Source organism: Talpa europaea (genome assembly GCF_964194135.1).
Source record: "Talpa europaea genome assembly, chromosome: 14".
In the NCBI taxonomy this organism is placed as follows: Eukaryota; Metazoa; Chordata; class Mammalia; order Eulipotyphla; family Talpidae; genus Talpa; species Talpa europaea.
In genome coordinates this window covers 18870994-18885320 of record NC_140082.1, presented here as the reverse complement: position 1 = coordinate 18885320, position 14327 = coordinate 18870994, and the positions used below count along the sequence as shown (strand labels likewise).

Sequence of the window (14327 nt, the reverse complement as noted above, 5' to 3'; positions counted from 1 at the left end):
TGTGTGCAGTTTCTGGAGCCTCTGACAAAGACTCACTGCAGAACAAGTGTGTGAAAGGACATCAGCTGCAAACTAGGCAGACCCAGGCTCCAGACTTAGCTCTGCTACCTCCTAGCTGCGTGGCCACGGGCATAACACTGGTCACCTCTGACACTCAGTCCCCCCTGTAAAATGACAGAGATACTGCCCACCTCATAGAAGTTGTCTTAGCGATTCTGTGAGAAAGGCTGTGTGGTTCTTACAAAAGATGGAGCTCCAGTGGTCCAGTATCTACAGTGAATCACGTGCCAGCACCCATGAGCAAACAATAAAAACATAAACTTACTCTAATGTTTCTTCGTGTTTTAAGAGAACCTTAAGCAACATTCTAAGTGATAAGCCACAGTCACACAGATGACCTGTAAGTCTCCCGAAACTCACCCCTGCACGGCCAGTCTGTTTTCTCTCCTTTTGTCTGCACCCTGGCCCTTCGTGATTTAGTTCAATCTGTGCTTTGGTTAGTCTTTAGCTTCTCCCCCTTGTCGCTGGGCCTGTTGTTTTCTGGCCAGAATAGAAGTTTCCTTTGAAGGTGCAGTGTCTGAGGAAGGAAGGCTTTGCCAGGTCTGCTGGCAATGAAGCTCTCCCTGGGATCAGATGGAGACGGAGCATTTGAAACCGTGGAGACAGACTTGTTCCCTGCCTGTTGCAGATGGTAGTAGGGAGTTCTTCCTGTTCTCTCTGGGATGAGCGAGAAAGTTGTCTAGGGCTTCTGGGGGAATTCCCGTATGTCCCCTGGGTCTCATCAGACGAGAAGAGACCATCTGTGGTAGGGTGTTTGGTGAAGCGGGCGCCCCACACAACTCTGGTAACTTGGAATTCCAAAGAGTACTTATGGGTGCTCGGCACAGCCCACACGGGTCCTTAAGGCTGCGGTGGCAGGCAAGGGCACTTGTCTGTGAGCCAGCTCTGAGGCTGCCTCTGGGTACCCTGGTGACCAAGTGAGAAATGTTTCAGGGGCTAAGTTTCCCTTGACCTCAGCTACACTGTGGAGCTGGCAGAGCTGGTCTTAGCCCTCACTCAGGACACACAAGTCTGGTGGGGCCTCTGGCTTCACAGACAGGCCTTTTTTCCCTGCTTTCCTGCTGGTCCCATGTGGCAAGACTTACCCGGCCTAGGTCCCTTACTCCCAGACTACTGCTTATTATAAAAGCCATCACCTTTATTTTTTTATAGCTTTATTGAGCCTACAATAAGTTGTACATATTAAAACAATTCCATTTGATGAGTTTTGACATATATATTCCCATGGACCCATCACCACAATTAAAATAATATATCCAGCACCCCCAAAAGTTTCCTCGTATTCCGCCACAATCCAGCCCTGTCCTCAAGCAACCTCCCTCTGATTTGCTCTCTGTCACCATATATTAGTTTGCATTTTCTATGTTTTTATAAAAATGGAATCTCCCATGCTGCATAGTTATTGTGCCATTTTCCCCCTCCACCCCCTGCCGGGGTTGTGTGTATTGGCAGCTCACTCCCTTTATTGCTGAGTGCTGTTCCACCGCAGGGTGGGTCAGTTTGTGTGTCACTCAACTGTTGGTAGACATTTGGGCTGATTCCATTCTTGGCGCTTATAAACAGCAGCTATGAATGGTCATGCACGAGCCTCTGTAGGGCCATACACTTTCATTTCTTCCAGGTTAAAAACGCCAAGAAATAAAATGGTTGGGTCATATGGCAGGCATGTGGAAAACTATTTTTTTTTTTAAGATTTGTTTATTTACGCATAGAAGAACTGGGGTATAGGACAGAGGTGCAGGGGGCGGGGGTGGTGGTGAGAGGATTCTCTGTGTTAAACTTTTTAAGAAACTGCCAAACTTTTCTAAAGTGGTCATACTACTATTTTGCAGTTCATCCCCTAAGTTTTAGTTGCTTCAGATTCTTACCAACAGTTGCTATACCACTGTCATTTCATCAGGAAGAGCTTTTCAAAATGCTGAAAGTAACAGAAGATCCCTTAAAGATGGATCAAACAATAAGGATTTGTATTATTTCATGCAATTAACTTGGTGGAGGGACAGGGGAGCATGTAATGCAGGGTCTGGATGGCCTGTGAGCTAAGAACGAGTTTTACATTTTTAAAAGGTTGTGCAAAAATCCAAAAAAAGCAAAAAAGAAAAATGTGATGGGGGCCACATATATCCCATAAAACATTGCGAAAAGTGGGCCTCCCCAGTGGCATAGTGGTTGAGCGCTGGGTTGCGAAGCTGCCCGAAGCCTCTGTGGCGCCGGTTCGATCCCTAGCTGCTCCCCGGCCACCGGAGGAGGGTCCTGCATGGCTCGCAGACCTCTCCTGCCGCCCGCTGCTCCCCTCAGCAGTGTAGTTCGGTCCTTCTGCCTGCTCTGCTCCCCGCTCTGGCTCTGGTGAATTCTCTCACCCTCCCGCGCTTCTGACTGTACCCAGTGCTTATATAAATAAATAAATAAATAAATCTTTTAAAAAAATTACTAAAAGTTTGTCAAGTTCTAGATGAGTAGGTCAACCCAGGTTCTTTGCTTCTTCCTATTCGCTCCTCATGGTCCCAAGATGGCTGCCACAGTTCCAGCCATCAGGGAGATTGGTTATCATCCAGCCAAGGAAGAGGAGGTGCATTGATGAGAGATGTCTCTGTGTGGTCTACCTAGAAGACTTCCCCCATGTCCCACTGGCCGGAATCTTTACCCACTGTTACTGTAAGACAGTGTGGGAAATGAGCTGCCAGCATTTTCATGGCTTAGCTAGGAAGGAAGAATGCTGTTCATAGTAATTTTCCTGTGCTAGTCCTTTGTTAGTTCCCTGGTCTCCAGTTGTGTTGAGTTTGAGTTGGGTAAAGAATACCCTGTGAGTCTCAGCCTCAGTTTCTCTATCTGAAATTTAGGGAGAGTGATAGCCCTTTAAAGGGATAATGGGTTCCACAGTTTGAATGAATATGCATGGAAAGTGCCTAATGTGCCTAAGCACATAGTAGTTGCTTAATACATTTCCTCTCCCTGCCTCCTCAACTGTAATGTTGAGCCACCTGTGTGCTAGGCCTAGGGATGGGCTCAGGAAACACAGGATGGAGTTGACAGCCCCTACCTTCACCGCGTCTGCAGTTGGTGAGTGGAGGGAAGCTGGCCCTTATAGTACTGCACAGAGAATATGTGATGGAGGAAGCCTAGAAGCTGGAGCCTGGAAGAGGCACTGAACTAAATGGGGAAGGCTTCCTGGAGGTGGGGACGTCATCACGAATTCTTAGTAGATTGGTAGGAATTGGCCAGGCAAAGGGGACAGGTGGATATGGGGTATAACACAAATAGAACAGTGCATCTCTCCCCTCCCTTCCTCTCCCTCTTTCCTTTCTTCACTTCACGTATGTGTCCTTCACTCAACACTACTGAGTGCCTCCAGTGTGGTAGGCACAGAGGCAGGAGCAGAGAGTAAGGCACCCAGGGGTTCTGCTTTCATGAGCCTTCCTTAGGGAGAGGAATAGATAAGGGATCAGGAAAATACCAAGTCATGGTAAGTGCTGAGAGTGCCGTGATGGGGAGGGACTGGCAGCTCCTTTGTATCAGGTGGTCTCCTTAGCTTCTAGGAGTTGAGACTAGAAGCAGGAAGCATGATGGTATTGGGGGGAGTTGCAGGCAGTTCGGGGTTGCTGCACAATCATGCAGTAGGAACAGCTGGGAGGAGGCAGCCTGGGGTCTTCCCTTGATAGCCTTGGCAAGGAGGGCTCTTGGCAGGCTTGGGTCCAGGCTAGCCCAAGGGCCAGGGCTCTGAGGCTGCTACAATGTGCCTTGTGCCCACGAGGTAGGATGTTGTGAGGGCCTACAGGGCAGCACACCTTTGTCAGAGTGCTAAGGCTGCCTGGCTGCCCTGTCCCTGCCCTCCCCGCCTGGCACAGCATGGCTCCTAGAACAGAGTGGGCGGCACAGAGGAGGAGCTCTCCGTGTGTAGAGAAGCAAGGCACAGGAGGATGGACCTCCAGCTGGGTCGGGAGAAAGCCACTCCTGTGCGGAGGTGGGGGAAGCAGGATGTTACTCATAGAGGCTTTGAGATGAGAGGAGGGTGGCCGAGTGCTGAGGGCTGGTGAGTTGAGTGACTGAGTGATGGGGGCGGGCATGGGAGGTCAGTCATAGCCTTTCAGATGCCCACTGTCCTCTTGACCACTGAGCCACAGCTGCCAAAAGGATGGTTTGGCTTATAAACCTCTGAGCTAGACTTTGTACCAAGTTGCTTCAGCCTTTGCCCTCTGCCTTAGCTTTTTCAATGGGGGATTGTGCTGTTCTCATGGATTGTCAGAACACATCATGTAACCACTTGGTAAGGAGGGGACCATTTTTATTCCATTTTGAAAGCTCAGGAAGGGGGTGCTCACACAGGGAGGGTGACTAACAGCACAGACTGTGGGCTCAGCCAGACCTGGGTGTGAGCTGGGGCTGTGCACACCACAGCCATGTGACTTCATAACTTATCCCTGTCCCTGGTCTGTACCATGGTGGTCATAATTTTCCAGGGTGATACAGGTCAAGGAGTTGACGGTGCACATAGTAGGCTCTCAGCAGATGAGAACTACTCTGATTCTTACATTTATGCATAAAATCCAAATAAAACCACACTGGGACCAGGAATTGGTTCCCCAGCACTGGCACAATAATGGCACATAGTAGGTACTCAACCAAATGCTGCTTGAAGTCAGAAGGGAGGGAATGATCAAGGGGAGAACTGCTCATTCTTCCAGTCTTTTCCAATCTTCATAAGGATCCTTAAAATGTTGGGGTGCTGGTTAGGCAGCTATTCTGGCAAGTACAGCAAAATCACTGCTCAGAATATACTTTTTAGGGGACATCATGTATCCCTCATCCCAGTTCTAATTTGTTGTTCCCCAAGAACATCTTGCTCATTTTTTGCAAATCGATCCAAAAATGAGAAAATTCAGCTGCTGTGGTGGGAAGAAATGTGTTGACCAATCCCAGGCCTTGCAACCAGACAGAGACCCCAGTGGGCTGCTTCTCTTCCTGGGAGAGACTGGGAGCATCCTGGGCCCTGACCGCCCAGAGCCAGTGGGCAGCTCAGTGGGAGGAATGAGAGAGGCCCTTGGCCTGCCCCACTTCCAGGCTAGAGGAGCCGGAGCACCCAACTTACTCAGCTCGTTGAAGAGGGGCTGTAATTACAGATTGGCCTGGCCATGGCCTCCAGTGGAAAGTGCGGCTTCCCGGAGCTCCAGGTGGGGCCTGCCAAAGAAGGGTGATGCACTGTGGTCTGTTTCTAGAAAGATTTCCTTTCCAGATGGTATATTTTCCTCGCCTCCTAACATTAATTAAGGGCATCTTAGGTCATTAAAAATGACTATTTCAATAAGAATGTGATAAATGAACATAAGGAAATAGTCTTGGGCTTGGGTTTATAAATAATCTGTATTGACTTGTAAGATCAAGTCATTTCTATTTTCTATTTTGTATTGTTGTTTTTTTTTTTTTTTTCCACATCAGAATTCCTTTCCCTGTTGCCTTGGAAACTAGCCTAGTGAGAGGGATGTTGGGAGCTGGGTGACTCAGGTTCAAGACTCAGTGATTCTTTTATTTCACCAGGCAGGCACATCGAATGTCTGCTGAGCTCCGTGTGCTGAGAATCAAGGGTGAACTGGACATATTCCTGCTACTCCCATGGGCTCAGAGTCTAGTGGGGAGACTGATGGGTAATCAAGTTACAGCCCAGCACACTATCATACAGTGAGGACGGCATGGCAGGGTAGGGCCCAGAGGGGCCACCCAGGCACATGAAGAATCAGGCAGACATTTTGGAGGAGGGAGTACCTAGAGGTTTATAGGGTAGTAGATGCCAATCATGTGAGGAAGGGGTGGAATGGTGTCCCAGACAGAGGGAACGGCATGTGCTAAGAGCTGAGCAAGGGGCAGCACGGCACATGCCAGAACAGTAATGTGTTCAGTTAGGCTGGGGAAATAGGTCAGAAATGAGATCAGAGACTCTGCCAAAATCTAGAACTCCTATAGGAATGCAGAGGGCACCTGCCACAGACTTTCTGTTAGGCTTGGTACACAATTCACTGGGCTGGGTTCTTCAGAGAAATTAGAAGGTTGGTCTAGGGCTGTCTCGGCTGCTGGTTCTGGTTCTGACCATCTAAGATGCTGTGATTTGTCTGAACAATGAGATGATATTAGTTATAATGATTGTCATCCCTCATGGCAGTCATTTATTGAGTGTTTACTATGTGCCAAGTGAGAACTATCTGTCATTTCTTTGCCATGACCTTTTAAAGTGGGAGGACTCTATGATCTCCTTTTTACAGTGAGAAAACTGTGACTCAGGATGAAGGATGGAGACCTTGGAGGGAGACCCTGAGCTATTGGCCAGCTCTCCGCAATTATTGTTTACCAAATAGAGGGAGAGAAAACGAGTTTTAGCTGGATCTGGGAGTCGGTTCTTCCCACACGTGGTCCCAGAAACCAGATGGCAACAAAGGAATTATTGATTTACAACTAGGAAAGTCCTTCTGCAGGTGCTACCTGACCCTGGAAGGTGTGGGGACCATCCAGAGTGTGTAGAATAATCACTGTCCTCATGCATAAGGCTTGAGGCAGAGTGTGCCATTTTAAGGAGTCTTACAGGTGTGGGCCTTCTGGAAGGGGTAGGACTTACAGACTGGGCCTTCTGGAAGGGGTAGGACTTTGGAATGAGACAGGTCAGGGTTGACATCCTAGAGCCCTATTTGTCAGCTCAGTGACCTTGAATGAGTTCTTCAGCTCCTTAAACAGTACTGGTGCCCGCAAAATGGAGACAATTAATACAAAGATCCACCTCTCTAGGGTTGTTGGAGGGCTATTTGAGATGAGATGTGTACCAGTTTTTGGCACAAAGTAAAGCCTCAATTAATGGTTGTTCTTTCCACTTTAACACCTTTCTCATCCACAGAATATTTGTATATTCTACCCAGAATGCACACTAGTGGAATGTGTGATCTTTTGGTAAGCAGTCTTTTGGTGAAGACTGAAGTTGCTGAATGTGGTCTTGGGATGGGGTGAGGTTCATTAGAGATGGGAGCATAAGAGATGTCAGCCTTTGGTAGAGATACATAGCACGTGCAGAAACCCAGAGGCAAGACTGAATATGGTATGCCCTCTGGTCTTTGCATATGCTGCTTCCATTTTCAACTTTCTTAGGTTACTCCTATTCGTCCTTCAAAGCCCTACACAGGTATCCCTCTCCTAATTGTATATCCTCAATAAACATCATCTTCCCTTTGTTCTCCTTTACTCAGCTTCCTACTTTCATGGTTGGGTTTTCCTTTCCCCTTCTTGTGTTCCCATAGCATCGTGTTCACTTGTGCATCATAACCTTTGACACTTGTATTGCAATTCTTTATTTTTTCTCTGACTTTTCCTTCTACTGGGTCAGGGATTCTTTAGAATGTGCCTGTCTGTATCAGAGTTTCAGGAGAAAGTAGAATAGCCTCAGGTTTGAAGTGGTGGTCTGTTGGGGCACCTTTCCCTTTAATTGCTGAGAATCAGAGAACTACTCTGAGCAGTTCAGGAACTACAGGTTCCCTCAGGGCCAGCACAGAGCTCACACAAAATTTGGTGAATGAATGAATAATGATTGACGTTCTGATTTTTTCTGTACCTGCCCACACTTGGTCTTGGACCCTGCCTCGCATAGTGGATAAAATTCACATTTCCTGACTCTCAGTGGCTTTGCCAGCACTTTCTGGATTAATTATGTAAGGATATGGCTTCCTTTCCTTTTTGATGCCCAGCAACATCCCAAGAGTTTCCTGGAGAGAACAGAAGAGTTTGCAGAAAAAGTCCTCTGGGGGCAATGTGCTTGCATTGCCCCAGTTTTCAGGGAGCGACTCTTTTTATAGTTGCACGTTCAGACCACAGTGTACTAACGGGAGCCAGGAGGAGCCAGCAAGCATTCTGGCTTCTCGATTCACTTCTGCACCCCTTTTCCTTTTTGTAGAAGGAGGCAGAAAAGGGTGCTCCTGCTGGAACTTGTTTTTCCTCTACTTTGCTGATTTAACCTGGGCCACGATACCCTCTACTGTTTTCAAAGGTGCAGGGCAGGGGGTAGCACACTTAATAACTGTGTGCTCTTGGGCTGGCCACCCTCTTGTGTTCTTGGACTGTCCATTCTCAGTTTTCCCATCTGTTCAATGGGGGTAATGATCGTAGACCAAACCTCATTACATTATTGGGAGAAGCAGAGGATGTAATATAATACCTGGCACGTAACAGGTGGTACCAATAGCATCCATGAAAATGATGAGTTTGATGAGACTCAGAGAGGTTTAGTAACTTACTCAGGACCACACAGCTGAGAAGAGATAGAGCCAGGTCTCCAAACCCTTAACCATCATATTGTATTGATTTAGCAAATCAATGACTGAGATCAAGATGAGGTGACTGAGGCATGCTCCTAAGGGTACAAAGTTTAATGGGGCATCAATAAAAGTGACCAAGTAAATAATACTTTTATGTAATATTTCTTAAAAATATAACTTAATGCAAAAATCCATGATGAAGAAACCATCAACATTATAAACGAAGATATATAAGTATTACTGATATTTTCTTTTGCCTCTGATATCACTATGGATCAGTATAGCACCAGTCAAGTCCTTATTTTTTGTTGGACAATCAAGTTCTTACTAATTGTTGACATATATGTGATACATATATGATGTAAAATATGGCTGTGATGAACCTCCTGTTTGTATAGCTCATTCTCATTTTCAAAGACAGATTGCTGCATGTGGCTTATCATAAACTGCAGGGTCCAAAGGCAGGTGTACCCTCCACCCCCAACCTTTACAAACATTCATAAAAATTGTACAGGGAACACACATATACCCACCAGCCAGATTCTGTAATAGCTAACATTTTGTTATATTTGTTTGATAAAAAATACCCTTCCATTCCTTAGTTCATCTTTTTTTGCCCCCTGCATTTCATGGTTACAGGTTCCAGTACACTTTAATATGCATGTCATTACTGGTAGGTCATTATTTTTAAGACTTTTGATCTCTGGCATTAAATTCTTTTCAGGAAGTATACATGATTCTCATTTGCCTGGAGAGACATGTCTCTTTTGCCACAACTTAGGCATCATTGGGTATTATCATTTTAGAAGTGTTTTACTTACTACTTTCTCTTTTTTCATCTAAGATTCACAGATTTCCCGTCCATGTCCAGATGGTCTTTTAAAAAACTGCATTTCTTTCCAAATCTTCAGGTATTTCTGTTGTGGCTTGCCTGGGCCCAGGTGGGGAGGACTCAGTGCTTTCTCAAGTCTGCCCCTACCCTTGGATGCCAGAAGCAATGGGACCCTGAGGGGTGAATGGGGTAATAGGTGGGGCCAGACACACGGATGGAGGTGACTTCTGGGGCCCCCATGCAGGTTTCCTCATCTGCATAATGGGGTAATGCTTCCTAATGCATGGAACCTACAGTTGTGACCCCTCCCCAAAGGGGTTCAGTCACTTGTCAAGCTCAGGTATCAAGACCGTTTGGTTTTAGGAAGCAGATTTATTTGAGTCAAGTAAGGTGAGCCCTGGGGAATGTTCCAGAAAGCAGTGCCCCACCCAGTGGGAGAAGGGCGAGAGCTGGAGAAAGCTGGTCCTTAGTGGTGTGGTGGCATGATCTGGAAGATCCAGGGTGGCCTTTACCCACTAGCTCCATCATGCTTGGTCATATGTCACGTGATCAAAGAATGGCAGCCAGACTCCTCCCAGTGGCTATTTTAGTGTAATAATGAAGGTCTGGGCCATAGGGAATTTGTCTTGGATCTGGAACTGGTTGGCTTTGGTTCCAGGTGGGGTGCATTTGTAGCAAATTCCTGGAACACAAACATTTGTAGAGAATCTTTACTAGTCTTGGGATCTTTGACTTTTAATCTGCTTGTTTCCTGCTTACACTATAAAAGCCCTTTGTCACCATTTTCATTTGGCTTCAGTCCTTGGTTTCCTCATGGGCCAGGCACTGCCCTGTCTCTGGGCATTTGCATCTCCGTGACCTCTGTGAGAGGGAAATTTGGGAGCAGCTTTTCTGGGTGTCCCTGGCCTAGGATCTCGCTGAGGCTGCAGTCAAAGATGACCAGGGCTACAGTCATCTGAGGGTTTAACAGGGGATCCAGGAGCCCCTTCTAAAGTGGCTCCCTCACATGCCTGCCAGATTAGTGTTGATGGGCCTCAGATTATCTCCACAGGGCTGCTTGAGCATCCTCCAGATACGGCTCCCCAACAGTGACCTACAAAATAAAGGTGCAAGATAGAGGCTCTGATGCCTTTTCTGACCTAGCTTTGCAAGTTCTTCACTGTCCTACCACTTCTGCCTTATTCCCTTGGCCACATAACATCAACCCCTACTCTTTATGGAGGAACCTCATCAGGGTGTGAACATCAAGGGCAAGGCTCACTGGTGGTCGTCTTAGAGGCTGCCTTATCATATTGGATGACCTTGGTAAACAACTTCACCTCCGGGCCTCAATCTCCTCCTCTGTCAAATGGGTTCATCCCGTGATTCATGAGTTAATTCCTGTGGAAGCTTAGAATAGTGCTGGGCATTCAATTATAGCTGCCAATAAATTGCTGCCAGCGTTGTAGTGTTCTGCTGACTTGTGAGCCCTCAAAGCTAGATCCCGTCCTCCGTTTCTGTCCCCAGTGCCTGGCCTGGTGGGCACTCTGCGAATGCTTAAGTGAACGAGCACAAGAATGAATGAGTGAACAGCACAGGACTGAGAATCCAGAACAGAAAGAGATCTGTGTCAGCTGTGATGTCAGAGACCTTCGTGAAACTCGTTCTCAAGTGAAGCCCTTTGATCAGTGTCTAGGGAGCAAATATTTGTTCCAGACTGAGGTGACGCGTGTGGTGGAAAGCACAAGGGACACAGTCAGACCAATCTGGGTTTCAGTCGTGGACTTGGCGTTCGAACAATAAATATTTACTGAGTTCCAAGCAATGGTGTTAGATCCTGAACAATCTTGGTCCATGCCCTGCTCGCACTGGGGCTGTGTGACCCTGGGCAAGTGAATCTGTCTCGGAGCCTGCAGTTCCTCATCTGTAAAATGGGAGCATGGATTCCCTGGGGAGGAGAGCTCTCCCTCAACCATTGTGCCCCCCCTCCAGTATCCAGTTGCTGCTAACCCTTCCCAACAGCAGGGGAGAGCACCCCCTCCCAGCTGATACTCCTGTGTTCTGCCTTCTCACCTCCCTCCTCCAGCAACAACTCCAGCTCCACACAAGGGTTAAAACCCAGGAGCTCATGTGACCCAGTGTAAACCATGAATCATTCCCATTGCTCCCTCTGCCGAGCCTGCCTGCCCAGGCTGGGGCAGATGCTGTGCCCTGGGGTTGCCATGGCAACCTTGCCTGTGACTGAAATACAGCCCAGCCCAGTTCCTTCCTTGGGAGACCTGGGGGATGTTTCACCTGGCTCGATGTCGCCTTCCAAGGACAGGAGAGGGAGAGAGGGGACTGCTAGAAAGACCAGACGAGACAGAAGCTAGTGGAAATCGAGACACGGCCAGGGAGAAGAAGTGAGTGGAAATTGAGACCGCGAGAGGAGAGAGGCCGAGAACCTGATTGAGAAACAGACCACCAGAGGGAGACAGACTGACAGCCGGCCAGAGGTCCCTAGACGCTGCCTGTCACCCCAGAGGCAGCAGCAGTTTCCCCGAACTGTCCTAACCGCTCCGGGCCACCAGCCCCGCGCCCCCCACCCCCACCCCCCATCCGTGCACACACACACACACACACACACACACACGCGCCCACGCGCACGTGTCCGTGTGCACCGCGGGCGGCCAGGGCACAGGGCGGGGAGGCTGCAGGCACGTGAAGTCACCGCCAGCCCCGCGGGACGGTGAGCGAGTTGGGACTTGGGGGAAAAAATGGGGGCAGACGTCAGCTCCCTGGGCGCCCGCCTCCCCGAGGCCCCTCCTGCATTCCTGGGCAGCGAAGCCCCTCGCTAAGCCCGGGGCTGATGTCATCCTGGGCTGCGCAGCAGCCGGGGGACGGGGCCCTGCCGGCTGCCTCCGGAAATGAGCTAGCAGCCTGCCGGCGGCCAGGTCTGGACTCTCGGGGCGCGGGCTGCCAACCTGCATGGGTCAGGTGAGCGGCGCCCGGCTGTGGGCAGCGGAGCCGGGGGCCGCCGCGCCGGGGGGCCGCCTGCCCACCGGGTCCTTGCAGCGTGCGCCCTGGCGGCGCGCGCCCGGGTGGGGCCGCTCACCTGAGGGAAAGTGAGGACGAGGGTGCGGGCCGCCGCCTCTCGGGCCACCACCTCTTCCTCCCCCAGCTCTCGGGACCGGCACGCCCAGGAGCAAGTGCAGCCGGGGCGGCCGCCCTGATTCCCAAAGCTCCTGGGCGCAGCCAGCGGTCTGTGCACGCCGGGCATGTTTACAACTCCGGTGGGGGGACACCCGGCCTGACCCTGGACTGGCTCCTCTGCGGAGCGGGACCCGCCGAGGCAGAGGCTGCTGGCTCAGCGATGCTTATTTAGTCTTGATTTGGCTGCTGAAGAAGGCTGCTGGGTTTTCTCTTCAAGCCAGCCCGGGGCTGCCAGGAGCAGAAAGTGCTAGAGGGCAGGGCAGAGGACCCTGGCTTGCCCCTGCTCGGCTCCCTCTGCTGCCCCCTCTCCTGCCGGCCCCATGGATTACCTGGGAGACAAACTTACAGTGGCCCAAACCCACATGACCCAGTGGATGGGCACCGTGAGGAGGTCCTTCCAGGACGCCCTCCATTTGGTGACCACCACGGTGGGCCACGAGCGGACCAGCGGGGAGCCCGCCGGCCGGACCCCCTTCAAGCGCACCTCGTCTTTCCGGCACCTGGCTTCCCGCAGCCGGGAATCTTTCCGCCGCTTCTCTGTTCGCAGCCAACAGAGATTTTCTTCCCTGAGGAAAAGGCAGACGGATTCGGAACCACCAGATATCGTAAGCTGAATTTGTTTTTTTTTATTAAATATTAAAACAGTTAAAAGCTCCTCCCCTCCTGTGCTCCAGGGGCGGGGAGGTGGGGGGACCCTTAGATGCAGCCAGGGAAGTTGCCTCTTCTAGAATAATTATCAATCGGCTCAATGGTTTCCTGTTCCCTGTGCCTGGGGAAGAGGCCTGTGGCAGGAATTCCCGGACAGTGGAGTTGCTCTCTCTCCCCAAGTGGTCAGGAAATGTGTGCTGGATTCACTGTGTGCGTGGACGAGGCTTCGCGTGCTGCGGGCTGGCTCTGCCGGTGGATTTATCTGTACGTGCTGAGGCTCCAGCCCTTGATACAAACGCTCTCCTCCCCTATTTTTAGGGAGGATTAGTTGGCACCTGCTTCATCTCCTCTCACCCTCCCGGGACGAACGGGTGTCCATGTCATGTCTGTGTTGAGTTGTGGCTTTTTGTCTTGGACGCTGAGCAGAATCCCCGGGTTTCATCTGATTACCTAAGGAGACCCCAGATAGTGGGTGGCTTTGTGGGCTGCCCTGTGAACCTGGGGTGTGGTGTGAGTTGGTCAGGATGGGAGGCCCTGGGGTGGGTCCTGGTGTTCCCCCATTTATTACTCTGCTAGCGTGATGGGGCTTGGGGCACCAGGATGGAATGACATTAAAACCCCAGCCTGCATCCCACCAGAGAATGGTGAAGAATCAATATCCAGGACTTTAGCTGTGATTTGGAGAGGTGGGGCTGGGCGCAGGGAGGGGGAGACTGCAGTCTGAGGGAGCACGGCAAGTGAGTGGCAAAACCCGTACTCTGAGTTCTCTCTAGTCAAGCTCCAGGCAAAGGAACTTCTGACTTTCCTGGTAACTTCAGGGGAGCCCTCGTCACTTACCAGGGCTGATGTCAAAAAGAGGGTCTGGCATTTTCACATGTGAGACTCCTGCCACCTGATGCTGCTGGCCAGGTTAATAGGAAACTGAAGATGGACGATGGGTCTGGAGCCTTTCGAGTCCCAATGGTCAATATAGGACCCAGCATTTTGGGATGGATTGTGGGATGCGTCGGTCTCTGAGCCCACTCCTCTACACACTCAGGGTTACTGAAAGCTCACAGCTGCCCTGCCGTACAGAGGGACTCGGCATCTCCTCTGCTGGCCCAAAGAGGTACAGTGACTCTTGTGAGATCACACAGCAATCAGAACAGATTGGTGCAAACACATGTCTCTTATGGGTCTAGGCTGCTTTGTGACCCTGGTCTAGTCAGTGGGGCCTGAATTTACAAGACTGATCTTCCAACCCAACCTCTGGAAGGGTTGACTTGGCCCAGGGAGAGAAGGCCTCTCATTTCTTTCTTTCTTTCTCTCTGTCTCCCTCTCTCTGTCTCTCTCTG

The 14327-nt window shown here is 50.1% G+C and overlaps 1 protein-coding gene across 2 annotated transcripts in view; it reads left to right on the top strand.

Moving 5' to 3' along the window:
• The window catches only part of LOC311184430 (uncharacterized protein KIAA1671-like), a gene marked incomplete at both ends in the record, with an annotated part of 80953 nt that overhangs the window by 17292 nt on the left and 49334 nt on the right, over positions 1-14327 (top strand). Inside the window, one exon of one of the 2 annotated variants that reach the window (XM_084254456.1) lies at positions 12666-12950. The exons of the other annotated variant lie outside the window; for it this stretch is intronic. Within the exon in view, the coding sequence (XP_084110582.1) occupies positions 12666-12950 (285 nt within the window). Of the gene's footprint in view, positions 1-12665; positions 12951-14327 lie in introns of those variants that run through there. 2 annotated transcript variants of the gene reach the window in all.